Source organism: Neomonachus schauinslandi, chromosome 16 (genome assembly GCF_002201575.2).
Source record: "Neomonachus schauinslandi chromosome 16, ASM220157v2, whole genome shotgun sequence".
NCBI classification, from domain to species: Eukaryota; Metazoa; Chordata; class Mammalia; order Carnivora; family Phocidae; genus Neomonachus; species Neomonachus schauinslandi.
This window is the reverse complement of record NC_058418.1, coordinates 45,535,951-45,549,707: the sequence shown is the minus strand read 5'-3', so window position 1 is coordinate 45,549,707 and position 13,757 is coordinate 45,535,951. Positions and strand designations below refer to the sequence as shown.

The following is a 13,757-nucleotide window of genomic DNA, read 5'->3' as shown; positions in this document are numbered from 1 at the left end:
GAAAAATGGACTTCATCAAAAATAAAAACTTGTGCTTCAACAGACACCATCAAGAAAGTAAAACGATGAGTCACAAAATAGGAGAGAATATTTGCAAATCATATACATAATAAGAGAGTTGTATCCAGAATAAAGAACTGTTACAATTCAGCAATAAAGACAAACAGCACAATTAAAAAATGGGCAAAGAATGTGAATAGATATTATTTCACAGAAGATATATAAAAGGCCAACAAGCACATGAAAAGATGGCTCAATCTCATTAGTTACTGGCAAGATGCAAATCAAAACCACAATGAGATACCAGTTTACATCCCCTAGGATGACTATAATCGAAAAAGACAAACACTAATAAGCATTGGCAAAGATGTAAACAAACACTGCTGGTGCGACTATAAAATGGTGCAGCCACTTTGGAAAACAGTCTGGTAGTTCCTCAAAAGTTTAAACATAGACCCACCATATGATCCAGCAATTCCACTCCTACATCTATCTCCAAGAGAACTGAAAACACATGTCCACACAAAAACTTATACACAGATGTTTGTTCATAGTAGCATTACTCGTCATAGCCAAAAAGTAGAAACAACCAAAATGCCCATGAACCGAGGAATGCATAAGCAAAAGGTGGCATTATCTATACAATGGAACACTGTTTGGCCATAAAAAGAAATGAAGTACTGATACCTACTATAACCTGGATGAGCCTTGAAAACATGCCAAGTATAAGAAGCCAGCCACAAAAAGCCACATGTATATGATTCCACTTATATGAACTGTTCAGAATAAGCAAATCCATAAAGACAGAAAGTAGATTTGTGGTTGCCAGGTGCTGCAGGAGTACGGAATGGAGAATGATGTTAATGGATATGGGGTCTTTTTTTATGGTGATGAAAATATTCTAAAATTAGACTGTGGTGGTGGCTGCATAACTCTCTGCACATACTAGAAAGCACTGAATTGTACACTTTTAAAGGGTGAATATTATGGGATATGAATTATATCTCAATAAAACTGTTATTTTTTTAACCTCATTGTTCTCTCCAAACATGCCAATGGCTTCTATATTCCCCACCCTGGTTAACAGTATCGCCTACTACAAAGTTTGCTAAATTATGTAAAAATGGGACTTCATAATAGTTATGTTTTCAAACTGCCTAAGTCTTTTTAAAAGCTTACATGAAACAGATGTTATATCAACTGATATATAATTCTCTGAGTCTCTTCTTTCTTGGCCTTATTTCTTTGTATTTTATTACAGAGAAAACTCCTAAATCTATCCACTACCACTCTCAGAAGGGAACATTCAACTGTGTTTTGGATAAGTTATATATGAAATAACATACTGTTTTATTAATTTTGGAGTGTTTGCTAGACATCCAGTCTCTGATCTTCTTAAAGTGATACCAAAAAAAAAAAAAAAAAACCAGAATTAGGGGCGCCTGGGTGGCTCAGTCGGTTGAGTGTCCAACTGTTGATCTCAGCTCAAGTCTTGATCTCAGGGTTGTGAATTCAAGCCCCACCCTGGGCTCCATGCTGGGTGTAGAGACTACTTAAAAAACAAAAAACAAAGAAACGAGAATGAGAAAGTTCTACTAAATATTCAGAAAGTGTAACGGTTCTAACTAAAAAATAGTTTTACAATCTCAAAAGCCAAGGTTCTAAGTGGAAAATTAGGGATGATTTTAATTTCCTTATATTTATACATCCAAATGTTCTATAAAGAAAATGGAATGTTTTTATAATTTTAAAAAGTTGCTAAAAAAACAATCAAGGGCAACCCTGTAGCAATGAGTTCCTCTACTGCCCAGAATAAAATCTCTAAATACTATCTTTCATTAAAATGAACCAGGAGGGCGCCTGGGTGGCTCAGTTGGTTAAGCGACTGCCTTCGGCTCAGGTCATGATCCTGGAGTCCCTGGATCGAGTCCCGCATCGGGCTCCCTGCTCAGCAGGGAGTCTGCTTCTCCCTCTGACCCTCCCCCCTCTCATGTGCTCTCTCTCATTCTCTCTCTCTCAAATAAATAAATAAAATCTTTAAAAAAAAAAAAATGAACCAGGAGTCCTTAGAAAAAGGATCTATTCCTGGTCTGAGTCAGACAATGAAAAGATGAGCTTAGGACATCTTGTTGTGCCAGAACTTAATGGAAAATCCAGAATGCTATCAAAAACTCCTGGGGTCACGATGGAAGGACAGAAGTCAATGTAAAGAGCTCCCACTAGCTGAGATGGGACAAACTGAGCAACAAAAAGAATAACGGCTGTAATGAGTCAAAACAAATACATATAAGCCCATGAGCTCACAATGACAGACAAAAAGACTCATACAGACTGTGAATATAAATTGAAAGACAAAACAATAGAGCTTCTAGAAAAGGTAAATTTAGACTGTTCAATTGGACTATATTAAATTGAAGTAATCAAAACACACCATTAAGGTTCTGGTTCTGAGTAAGATGGAGAAAGCACACTCCACCTTGTCTCTCCCACTAAATGCACCTATAAGACCTGGACAGAATGCATGGAGCAGCTATACAAGGATGCCGAAAAGTAAACAGTAGCAGGCAGATTAGGGAAGAAGAACACAATGTGAAATACCACCCAAGCCATGGCAAGTTTCTCACTGTTTCCTCTTGTGACATCTCCCAGCCCAGGACTCGAGAAAGCCCAAGATCCAGAGGCAAGCACTGGTGTGGACAGAGAGCTCTAGGAAAAGCCCTCAAGTTCTATCTTGAGGAGTAGAAAAGGGGTCTCCTAACACTCAGAGAGAGTGGGAGAAATTCCTCATTCCTCCCCCTCTTTTCTTCATTTTCTTAAGTTCTAGCCCCCAGGAGTGGGGACACAGGCACCTAAAACTCTGAGGGGTGTGACTTCCTTCTCTGATTGGAAGATCTGCAATCCCAAGAGAGTGGGGTGAAAACCTGTTGAATTTTTGGTCTCCCCCTCCCACTGGGAGCCTTGCAGTGTGGATGCCCTTGCGGGAAGTGCCCAACAGGGCAGGTTAAGTAAAGCCCCAAGAAATCGCAAAGAGGAAGGAGCTCTGGAAAATGACCTCTCTAGAACTGTCTATGAACTCCTGGGCTCACCCTTGAGGTTTACAAATGTGGATGTGACCCCAAGCAGCAGGCCAAAAATTCTGAAAACTGAACTAAGGGCTAGAGCCAAAGGAAGAGAAGAAACAGCACAATGTTGAAAAATGACTTGAAGAAACAGGGGAAAACTCCTCAAGTGAAAGATACAAATTTATGAATTCAAGAAGTTCAGTGAACCCCAAACAGGATAAACCCAATGAAATTCTAGCCCAGATACTATATAATCAAAGTGCTGAAAATTAAAGACAAAGTCTTGAGAGAAGCCAGAGAAAATGGAAGCACTATTTATACCAGAACAACAATTCCAATGACAGCATGAAGGGTGTGCAGGAGCTCTCTGTACTATCCTTCCAACTGCTCTGAAAATCTAAAGTTAGTTCCAAATAAAAAGTTAAACCAATAAATACTGGCTGATATGTAAGGAGGTGAAAATTAAATATTTACTTACATTTAAAGAACAAAATAGGAAATCTCACAACAAATCTCAAACTTGCAATAGGCTCTCATACAACACAAAAACTTCTATTTGACGTATTTCACTAGAAAACTTGGCAAAGCAGTGGTGGCTAAGGTAATTCCACCATCTGGTTTCATGATCCCAAACAAATCTTCTTACATCTTCAGGCCTTAGTTTCCTGAGTTTAAGACCAAGAAGTTGGATTAGATGTTCTCATTTTATGGATTCCTCATACTTCTCTAAACTCTCTCTCCAACAACTAAATGGTGGAGTAAGTTAGAAGTTAAAAGGATGATATTTAGAAGCAGACAGATTTATCTGCTTCCTGGCTCTGCTATTTGACTGGGGCATATTACAGCCTCTTGGGAATAATAACATCTATCTAGAGGGTTGTAAGGATTACATGAGACAAGGTATACAGAGTGCTCAGCACTTGAGAAAGCGCTCGGCATAGAGTAAGGGTATAAAACAAAGCTCGTTATTATAATGAAAATTCTGCCTGCCTTAAGCCCCCTTTCCCTACATATAAGAATTCTTTTCAAGGTATCGTAACAACTTCCACAGCTTTAACATCCCCATGTACTCTACTCCCAGATCTGTATGTCCTAAGCTCTAGTTCCACATTTTCAACTACTTGTCAGACATCTCACCACCACTTAATAAGAAACATTCCCAAAACCAAGTCATCACCATCCCCATGAACCAGCTCCTTCTCCCAACTCAAGTCCTGACATTCTCCTGAAGTAACACCAGCTTAAAATCTCAGTGTCAGCTTCAACTCTCAGGTTCTCTTCCTCAACTCCCTTTTCAATCAGCCATCAACTCTTACCAATTATCCCTTCAAAATGTCTCTGATATGAATAATTCCTTCCCATTCTCCACTCCAGACCCCTATTAATTCACATCTGAATTATTATCCACACTGGTGCCAGATTCACGTTCTCTGGCTCACTTGGATCCTCTCACTTCCTGCTGTGATCTGCCAAATGAAGACTAAACTCTTGATACTGCCCTCGACGCCCAGAACAATCTGGACTCAAATTATCTGTGATTCACAGGACAGACACCGAAGGGTCTAATCTCCTATCCTGTGTCCTCCTTTTCCTTTCTGCTTAATGAAATTCTGTCAATTTTTAGAGAACCAACTCAAATACTGCTTCTTCACCAAGGCTTCTCTGATTCCAGAGGTCGCCCTGATTTTTCAGAGAAGAACAGTGATAAGGTACTTCCCTACCAGCTATCAAAATATGTCATATACGTCACGAGACAAATTGGTCAATTGGTCAAGGTAACAGGATAGAGTCCAAAAATAGAACACTGACCATATAAGAACTTAAGAATAATAATGATGATATTTCAAATCACTAGGAGAAGAATGATCTATTCCATAAATGTTGTTGGGACAGAAGGCTATCTACCTATAGAGAAAAAGTAAAGGTAGATCCCGATCTTATGCATATTTTAAAAATATAGAAGTACTGAAAATACAGAATGCCTTTATAACCTAGGATAAGGAATATAAATGCATTAAAGGAAAAGACTCATCAAATCTGACTAAATAAAACTTCTGCACAATAAAAAACAATAAAATTTAAGGACAAGTTACAGGCTGAGAAAAAATTTTGTTACAAATATAGTATGCAAAGGATGTACACTTAGAATATATACACAAGTCCCTTAGATCAACATGAAAAAAAGACAAAAACTTGCACAGAAATATCAATGGGTTATTCAAAGAAGAAGAAATCTAAAGATCCAATGAAAATATGAAGCAATATTCAACCATACTAGTACTCAGGGAAACAAAAATTAAAACAAGGAAACCATCGTTTTAAAGAGGGCACCTTCTGCATGGAGCACTGGGTCTTATGCACAAACAATGAATCATGGAACACTACATCTAAAACTAATGATGTAATGTATGGGGATTAACATAACAATTAAAAAATTTTTTAATAAACAAGGAAACCACAATAGCCAAACTGTGGAAAGAGCCAAGATGTCCATCGACAGATGAATGGATAAAGAAGATGTGGTATATATACACAATGGAATATTATGCAGCCATCAAAAGGAATGAGATCTTGCCATTTGCAACGACGTGGATGGAACTGGAGGGTATTATGTTGAGTGAAATAAGTCAAACAGAGAAAGACATGTATCATATGATCTCACTGATATGAGGAATTCTTAATCTCAGGAAACAAACTGAGGGTTGCTGGAGTGGGGGGTGGGGTGGGAAGGATGGGGTGACTGGGTGATAGACACTGGGGAGGGTATGTGCTCTGGTAAGCGCTGTGAATTGTGCAAGACTGTTGAATCTCAGATCTGTACCTCTGAAACAAATAATGCAATATATGTTAAGAAAAAAAAAAAGAAGAAGAAGAAGGTAGCGGGAGGGGAAGAATGAAGCGGGGGAAATTGGAGGGGTAGACGAACCATGAGAGACGATAGATTCTGAAAAACAAACTGAAGGTTCTAGAGGGGAGGGGGGTGGGAGGATGGGTTAGCCTGGTAATGGGTATTGAGGAGGGCACATTCTGCATGGAGCACTGGGTGTTATGCACAAACAATGAATCATGGAACACTACATCTAAAACTAATGATGTAATGTATGGGGATTAACATAAGAATAAAAAAAAAATATATATATATATAAAAACAAGGAAACCATCATTTTATTTATCAGATTAGTAAAAATTTCAAATGCTAATAATATTAAAAAATGAAACTGTGGGCAAAGAGGTACTTTAATATACTAATGGGATATATATTTATTCTGCAGTAGTATTAATATTTTAAATGCAAATATTCTACAACCCATTAATTTCGTTTTTAGAAATCTACTCTGAGGAAACATAGGGGCACAAAGAGGAAATTTTACTATAATGCTGTTTGCAACAGTCAAAACTGGAAATACTGTAAATATCTATCACCAGCGAAATGGTTACATAAATTATAATACACACATGATATTCAATACTATGCAACTTAGAGGAATGCATATAGAAGATAGCTAAGGAAATATCTCCAAAACATATGGTTGAGTGAAAAAGCATGAAGACCACAGTAAATAATACCATTTATATAAATAAAATATATTTCTACAAATACATATTAGATATAAATATAAGTTAGAAAATTCTGAACAGATATACACCAAGTTGATAGCAGTGAATAGACCTGGGAGGTGATTATAAGAGACTGAAATACTATAGATAATGAGACTGTATCCACATCTTACTTGTGTAATTAAAACTAAATTGTTTACAGAGGAAAAATATACGGACACAATGATTACAAATGTGAAATATGCATATAAAATATGACTAAGACAGGGCACCTGGGTGGCTCAGTTGGTTAGGCGACTGCCTTCGGTTCAGGTCATGATCCTGGAGTCCCAGGATGGAGTCCCGGGATCGAGTCCCGCATCGGGCTCCCTGCTCAGCAGGGAGCCTGCTTCTCCCTCTGACCCTCCCCCCTCTCATGTACTCTCTCTCTCTCTCATTCTCGCTCTCTCAAATAAATAAATTAATTAAAAAAAATATGACGAAGACATGCACAATCATAAATGTAATTGTATAAGGGTGGTGGAATAGTTTTTTGGGGGATTTTTTTTTTTAAACATTTGAGAGAGAGAGAGAGAGAGCATGCGTGCAAGTGGGGGGAGGGCACAGGGAGAGAATCCCAAGCAGACTCCCTGCTAAGCATGGAGCCTGACTTGGGGTTCCATCTCAGGACCCATGAGCCCATGACTTGAGCTGAAACCAAGAGTCAGACACTTAACCAACTTAGCAACCCAGGCACCCTGGAATGTTTTTAAATATATTACTATATTTAAATAGTAATGGTAATGGCGTGTACCTGGGCAGTCATGCGCCAACTATAACTCTTTTATTATGGAAGGAAAGAACAGATTTTGACGGACAGATAGTAATACTGCCACACATCTCTAAACAATATAGCTGAATTTTGCCTGGTTTTGAACTTTAAATGAATGGAAACATACTATGTGATCCTTTTGTACCTGGCTTCATTTGTTTTGCTTATGCTCTTTGGAAAAAACTGTCTTAAACAATGTGTGCACAGAATATGGTAGAGGGGCGCCTGGGTGGCTCAGTCAGTTGACATCCAGCTCTTGATTTCGCCTCAGGTCATGATCTCAGGGTCCTGGGATGGAGCCCTGCACTGTGCTCCATGCTCAGTGGGGAGTTTGCTTGAGGATTCTCTCTCCCCCTCTGCCCTTCTCCTGGCTCATGCTTTCTTTCTTTCTCCCAAATAAATAAATAAATCTTAAAAACAACAAAAAAAAAGAATATGGTACAGAAAGAAATGCTCAGGCTGAGACTTACGCTACCTGAGCCATAGAGCCCCAGAATTACAACTTCACTAGTAAATCATACCTTCTAGACTCCTCCTTTTCCTCATACACAAATAAAGAGTTCATTAATGTGTTCTCTTAATCTCTGTGATTGATCATGCTACCTAATCATCTTTAGTCAATTATGTTTCCACAGCTTTTATCATGAATTTGCCCTGAGCCAGTCATTCCACTAACTCACTTTTCCCCCAGAGCTCCTTCTCCAGCAACATTGGTAATGAACATTTGCATGATGGCTGCTTGGTGTACAGGGTATCTTTGAGATCCAGCAAGCACAGCAACATTAACTGGTTTGAACTTAGGCCCTTATGACCCTGGCCTCATTAACACTATATTCTAACAAAGCTAACTTAGCAAAGACTCTACATATAAAATATTTAAACTGATTACTAAGCAATTTGCTTCTAAGAGAATATTTCACAGATATTTCTCCTTCTGGTAACAGTGGTTGTCTCTGGATTCAGGAACTGAGATGAGGAGGAGAAAGGTGAAAGGGAAGCATACTTTTTGTGATGGTTTTAAGATATGTCCACAAATTCTTTGATAGTTCTCTCTCCAAAAGGTGGGGCCTAATTTCCCTCTCCATAGGGTAGGCTGTATATGGTGGCTCACTTCTACTGAACAGAAAGTGGTGAAAATGTAGGTGACTTATGAGGCTAGGTCATAAAAACACTGAGGCCTCCGTGTGTGTGTGTGTGTGTGTGCACACGAGCACGTACACATGCCCGTATGTCTCATCACTGACAGAAGCTAGTAGCCATGTCATGAAGACACTCAGGCAGCCTTAAAAAGAGGTCTATAAAGTGAAGAACTGAGATCTCTGTCAAAAGCTGGTGAGGAACTGAGACCTACCAAGAGCCATCTGAGTCAGCCATGCTAGAAGTGATTCTTTCAGCCTCAGTCAAGCCTTTGTATGACTACACCCTCAACCAACAGACTGAATACAATCTCATGCAAGCCAAACCAGAACCATCCAACTAAATTTCTCCTAGATCTCTGACCCACACAAACTATACAATAAATATTTATTATTATTTTAAGTCACACAGTTTGTTTTTAAGTTTATTTAGGTTTTTTAGTAATCTCTACACCCAATGTGAGCTGTGTGTTGTACCAACTGAGCCAACCAGGCACCCCATAAGATACTAAGTTGTTCTTTTTTTAAGATTTTATTTATTTATTTTAGAGAAAGAGAGAAAGAGCGCATGGGTGGTGGTAGGAGCAGAGGGAGAGGAAGAGGATCTCAAGCAGACTCCACACTGAGCATGGAGCCTGATGCAGGGCTCAATCTCACAACCCCTGAGATCATGACCTGAGCCAAAACCAAGAGTCAGACACTTAACCAACTGAGCCACCCAGGCACTCCCATATACTAAGTTTTGAGGTAATTCATTACATAGACAATAGATAATTAATACACTGATTTTTTTTTTACTTTTGTTTTTGGTGCCATATATACATACCATCTAGTTTCAAAAATAATTAGCTTTAAAAACCTCTTTCCCAAACACAATTTTCTCACTCAAATTATACTAGCTTCTCTAAATTAATAGAGCCCATTTTTGGAAATGTTCTCTGTTAAAGACCTCCTCCCCTCAAAAACACAGTAAGAACTACAAACTAGTACTCTTTTAGACTCTACTAGAAATATCTTCTTACGAGTATATGAAGATCCTGGGCATGCTATCATGTTTATCAGGTGGTGCAAAAGATTAATGTATCAGGGCCAACAGTTGTGCAATACACAACTGAGTGCAAATGCAATCTCAATGGTTCAAAATGAGCTCGCTGGCACTTTAAGGCTCAACTTTCACCTTAGAATAAAACATATAATGAAGAAGTCATTTTCAACCACACTCACAAAAGGAGCATGTTACTGCTCCAAGTTGCTCTTTTTTTAACCCAAGTTTTATAGGTTTAAATGGACAGTGCTCCTCAAATTAATCTTAAAGGATGTGCCTATTTAATTTTTTTTAAGGGGGGGTGGTGGGCAGAGGGAGAGGGAGAGAGAGAATCCTAAGCAGGCTCCATGCCTAGCGTGGAACCCGACACAGGGCTCAATCTCACAACCCTGAGATCATGGTCTGAGCCGAAATCAAGAGTTGGACCCAGACGCCCCATGGATTTTACTATTTAATTTCAATCCAGCAACTATTTTCCTTCCATGAACTAACAATGAAGAGAAATCAATGGAAATAAAACAAAACCAACTTTTAAGGAACAACATGTCACAAAATAGTGTAATGATGAAAAATTAAACATAAAATCTTTTGTGAAGTGCATTAAATGAAGCTGGCTTGTGACATTGTGTCATAAGAGTTCTATCAAGAGGTATACAGAGGGGTGCCTGGCTGGCTCAGTCAGTAGAGCTCTTGATCTCGGGTGGTAAGTTCAAGCCCAACACTGGGTGTAGAGATTACTTAAAAATAAACTACAGGGCGCCTGGGTGGCTCAGTCGTTAAGCATCTGCCTTCGGCTCAGGTCATGGTCCCAGGGTCCTGAGATCGAGTCCCACATCGGGCTCCCTCCTCAGCAGGAAGCCTCCTTCTCCCTCTCCCACTCCCCCTGCTTGTGTTCCCTCTCTCACTGTGTCTCTCTCTGTCATAAAAATAAATAAATAATCTTTAAAAATAAACAACAACAACAAAAGAAGTATACAGAAATTTAATCAATAATCTAAGGAATGAGAGCAGGGAATTTCAATAAATGACTGCCTACATACACTAATCATTTAGTTTTAGTTCAATTGTTTGATAAGTGGGTTATATTAATTCAAAATTGTTAGGTATTAAATGGCTCTCTCACTTACTAGCTGTATGACCTTGAACAAGTTGCTTAACTTCTCTGTCTCAGTTTTCTCATCTGCTAAATAAGATAATAGTTCTATGGCATAAGGTGGTTGTAACAAACTGGATAATTCACAAGCATAAAAGCACACAGTAAACAATCAACAGTACTCAATAGTAGTAGTATTAGTAGACTATGTATATTTGCAAAGCAATATTCAGAAAGTATTTAGTTTTAGTAAGTCTAATTTTATTACTGAAGTGATCAGGTGAAAAACAGTTGCTGGGGGGGGGAAAATGCACCAAAAGAGAAGGGAAAGTTAAAAAATCCTAGATTTCAAGCCCATTAAATTTAACAATATATAGATTTGACAAATGTATTCATCAAATGTCAAGTCATATATGATTAATGACCACTTAGCTCTCAACATTCTTGAGCTATCCAGAACTCGGTGGTTTTTATAAGGAACCTGAAAGTAAAATTGATCCTTTAAAGCATGATTTGATCAAGACTCTGTGACAAAGGGATAAAATGATTCTAGTAAGTAAAAAAAAAACAAGAAGAACAAAAATAAAGAAGGGAATGTATTTTGGCTAATACTTTTAAGTCTTCCCTTAACTATACCCCACCTTCTTGTTTTTGTTGTTTTTTTAACCACATTAGTTAACTGGCTTCAAAACACCATTTGCTAAAATACTTTTAAAAAGCTGAAGACAGGGAGAGGCACAAATGATCAACTTAGTGAAGTAGTTAAACACATTCACAAAGCCACTGATAAACTCTTACCACCATAAAATCGAAGCATACAGCCAAGGTCAGGATCTGTTGCCTCTTCCTGTATGCGCACAGGGTCATCAAAGCCCAGCCTGGATAAGTAATCATAAACAATCTGCAGAGGTCGTTCAGTAGGTTCCAGTCTCCTGCTTACACAATTCAAAAGAGAAGTATTTAGTAAGAAATAAAAATGCTTCATTTAATTTTTAAAATCTTTTAATATGTTCTAGATTTTTACTTCTCTATCAAGATTTTCTTTACTATCATATGATACAACTAATCTAAACAGGAAGTGCTCAGAGGTTTTGGTCTCAGGACCCCTCTTTAGTCTTTGACGACCCCCAAAGAGCTTTTGTTTACATGGGGTCTATCTATTGGTATTTACTGAATGAGAAGCTCAAACTAATAATTTCCAAATAATGGGGATACGTGGGTGGCTCAGTCGGTTAAGCGTCTGCCTTCGGCTCAGGTCATGATCCCAGGGTCCTGGGAACCAGCCCCACGTGGATCCCTGCTCAGCGAGGAGTCTGCTTCTCCCTCTCCTTCTGCCCCTCCCTCCTGCTCATGCTCTCTCTCTCTCTCTCTCAAATATAATCCTTTAAAAAAAAAGAATTTCCAAATATTTGTTCATTTTTTAAAAACAATAAACCCATTATATGATAATATAAATAATAGTTTTTGAAAAATATATTTTCCAAAATCATACAAATTTAGTGAGGAGAATGGCAATTTTAATGTAGGATGGCTAGATTCTCAGATCTGCTTCCACATTCAGTCTGCTGTGTAACATGGTATGTAGCCTCTAGAACACCCCACTATAACTTGTGAGAGACTGAGAGTGAAAAAGAAAATTAATATCTCACTATTATCATGAAATACTTGTGACCTCATGTACTTCTTCAAAGATTCTCAGGGACATCCACAGGGTGCTTTGAGAACCTCTGGCCCAAACGTACAAGCAGTGAAATGATGAAATATAAAAGATTACACTTGGCCATAAGTGATTTCATATAAGCTGCCCACATAATCAGAGATGCAGTCTTTGAATTGTCTACTGTGTCTCAGGTACTATGTATTTCTACTGGCTTCAGAGATGATTCTTGCATAAAAATTAGGAGTGAATAACTCCCCAGAAATCATTCTACCATAAGGTCCCAAATGAAAGCTAAATTAAAGTCAGAATATCTAGTAATTATTTGTGGCCTCTGGGGACACTGCACATTTTAAATCATATAGACCTAAAACACTGAAAATATTTAAATATTAAAAATATTTTAAAAACAAAAATCTTCCATGCATATTTTGATAGAAAGGACTACATCAGTAATAACACAAGACAGCCCTTTTACAATTGTTTTATCAGAAAGTAAACAGTTATAAATACAGTCACTGAGAGCACAGGCTCCAAAAGTCAGACTGCCTGGGTCTGGGTCTCAGTTCTGCCACTTGGCAGCTGCATGCCCTTGGACAAATTATTCAACCCATCTTAAATTCCTCTTCAGTATAATGGGAATAACAGTAGTACCCAACTCACAGAGTTGTTATTAAATTTATTTACTTATAAGATATTATACAGTAAGTAAAGTGTTTAGCAAAACATCTCATATATAGTAGTGTTCAGTAACATACTGACGACTATTATTCAAAAAAATTCGCAGGACAGGAGTCAAATTTTAATTAGAATTAAAATAGAATATTTCCCCCATCTGAAACAACCACCAAGAAACAAGTATAGGAAAGCATGTGTGTGCTCAAAAGGTCTTGAGGAGGGGCGCCTGGGTGGCTCAGTTGGTTAAACACCTGCCTTTGGCTCAGGTCATGATCTCAGGGTCCTGGGAGCCAGGCTCCCTGCTCAGCAGGGGGTCTGCTTCTCCCTCTGCCTCTGTTCCTCCCACCCACCCCGCTCATGCTCGTGCTATCTTTCTCTCTCTCTCATAAAAAAAATAAAACCTTTTAAAGGTTCGTCTTTACGTCTTAAAAGGATTCTGTTTAGAAAACTTAAGGAGCGCCTGGCTGCCTCAGTCGGTAGAGTGTGTAACTCTTGATCTCAGGGTCATGAGTTCGAGTCCCACTTGGGTGTAGAGATGACTTAAAAATAAAACCTTTAAAAAAAATAAAAGAGGGGCACCTGGGTGGCTCAGTCGGTTAAGCGCCTGCCTTCAGCTCAGGTCATGATCCAGGTCCTGGGATTGAGCCCCACATCGGGCTCCCTGCTCAGCGGGGAGTCTGCTTCTCCCTCTCCCTCTGCCTCTCCCCCTCCTTGTGC

The 13,757-nt window shown here is 38.6% G+C and overlaps 1 protein-coding gene across 2 annotated transcripts in view; it reads right to left on the bottom strand.

The window, feature by feature from the left end:
* Positions 1-13,757, bottom strand: part of PHLPP2 (PH domain and leucine rich repeat protein phosphatase 2) — a 70,522-nt gene that overhangs the window by 38,835 nt on the left and 17,930 nt on the right. For both annotated transcript variants that reach the window (XM_021703167.1, XM_021703175.1), the window contains one exon: positions 11,504-11,637. In XM_021703167.1, coding sequence (XP_021558842.1) covers positions 11,504-11,637 — 134 coding nt within the window. The remainder of the gene's footprint in view (positions 1-11,503; positions 11,638-13,757) is intronic.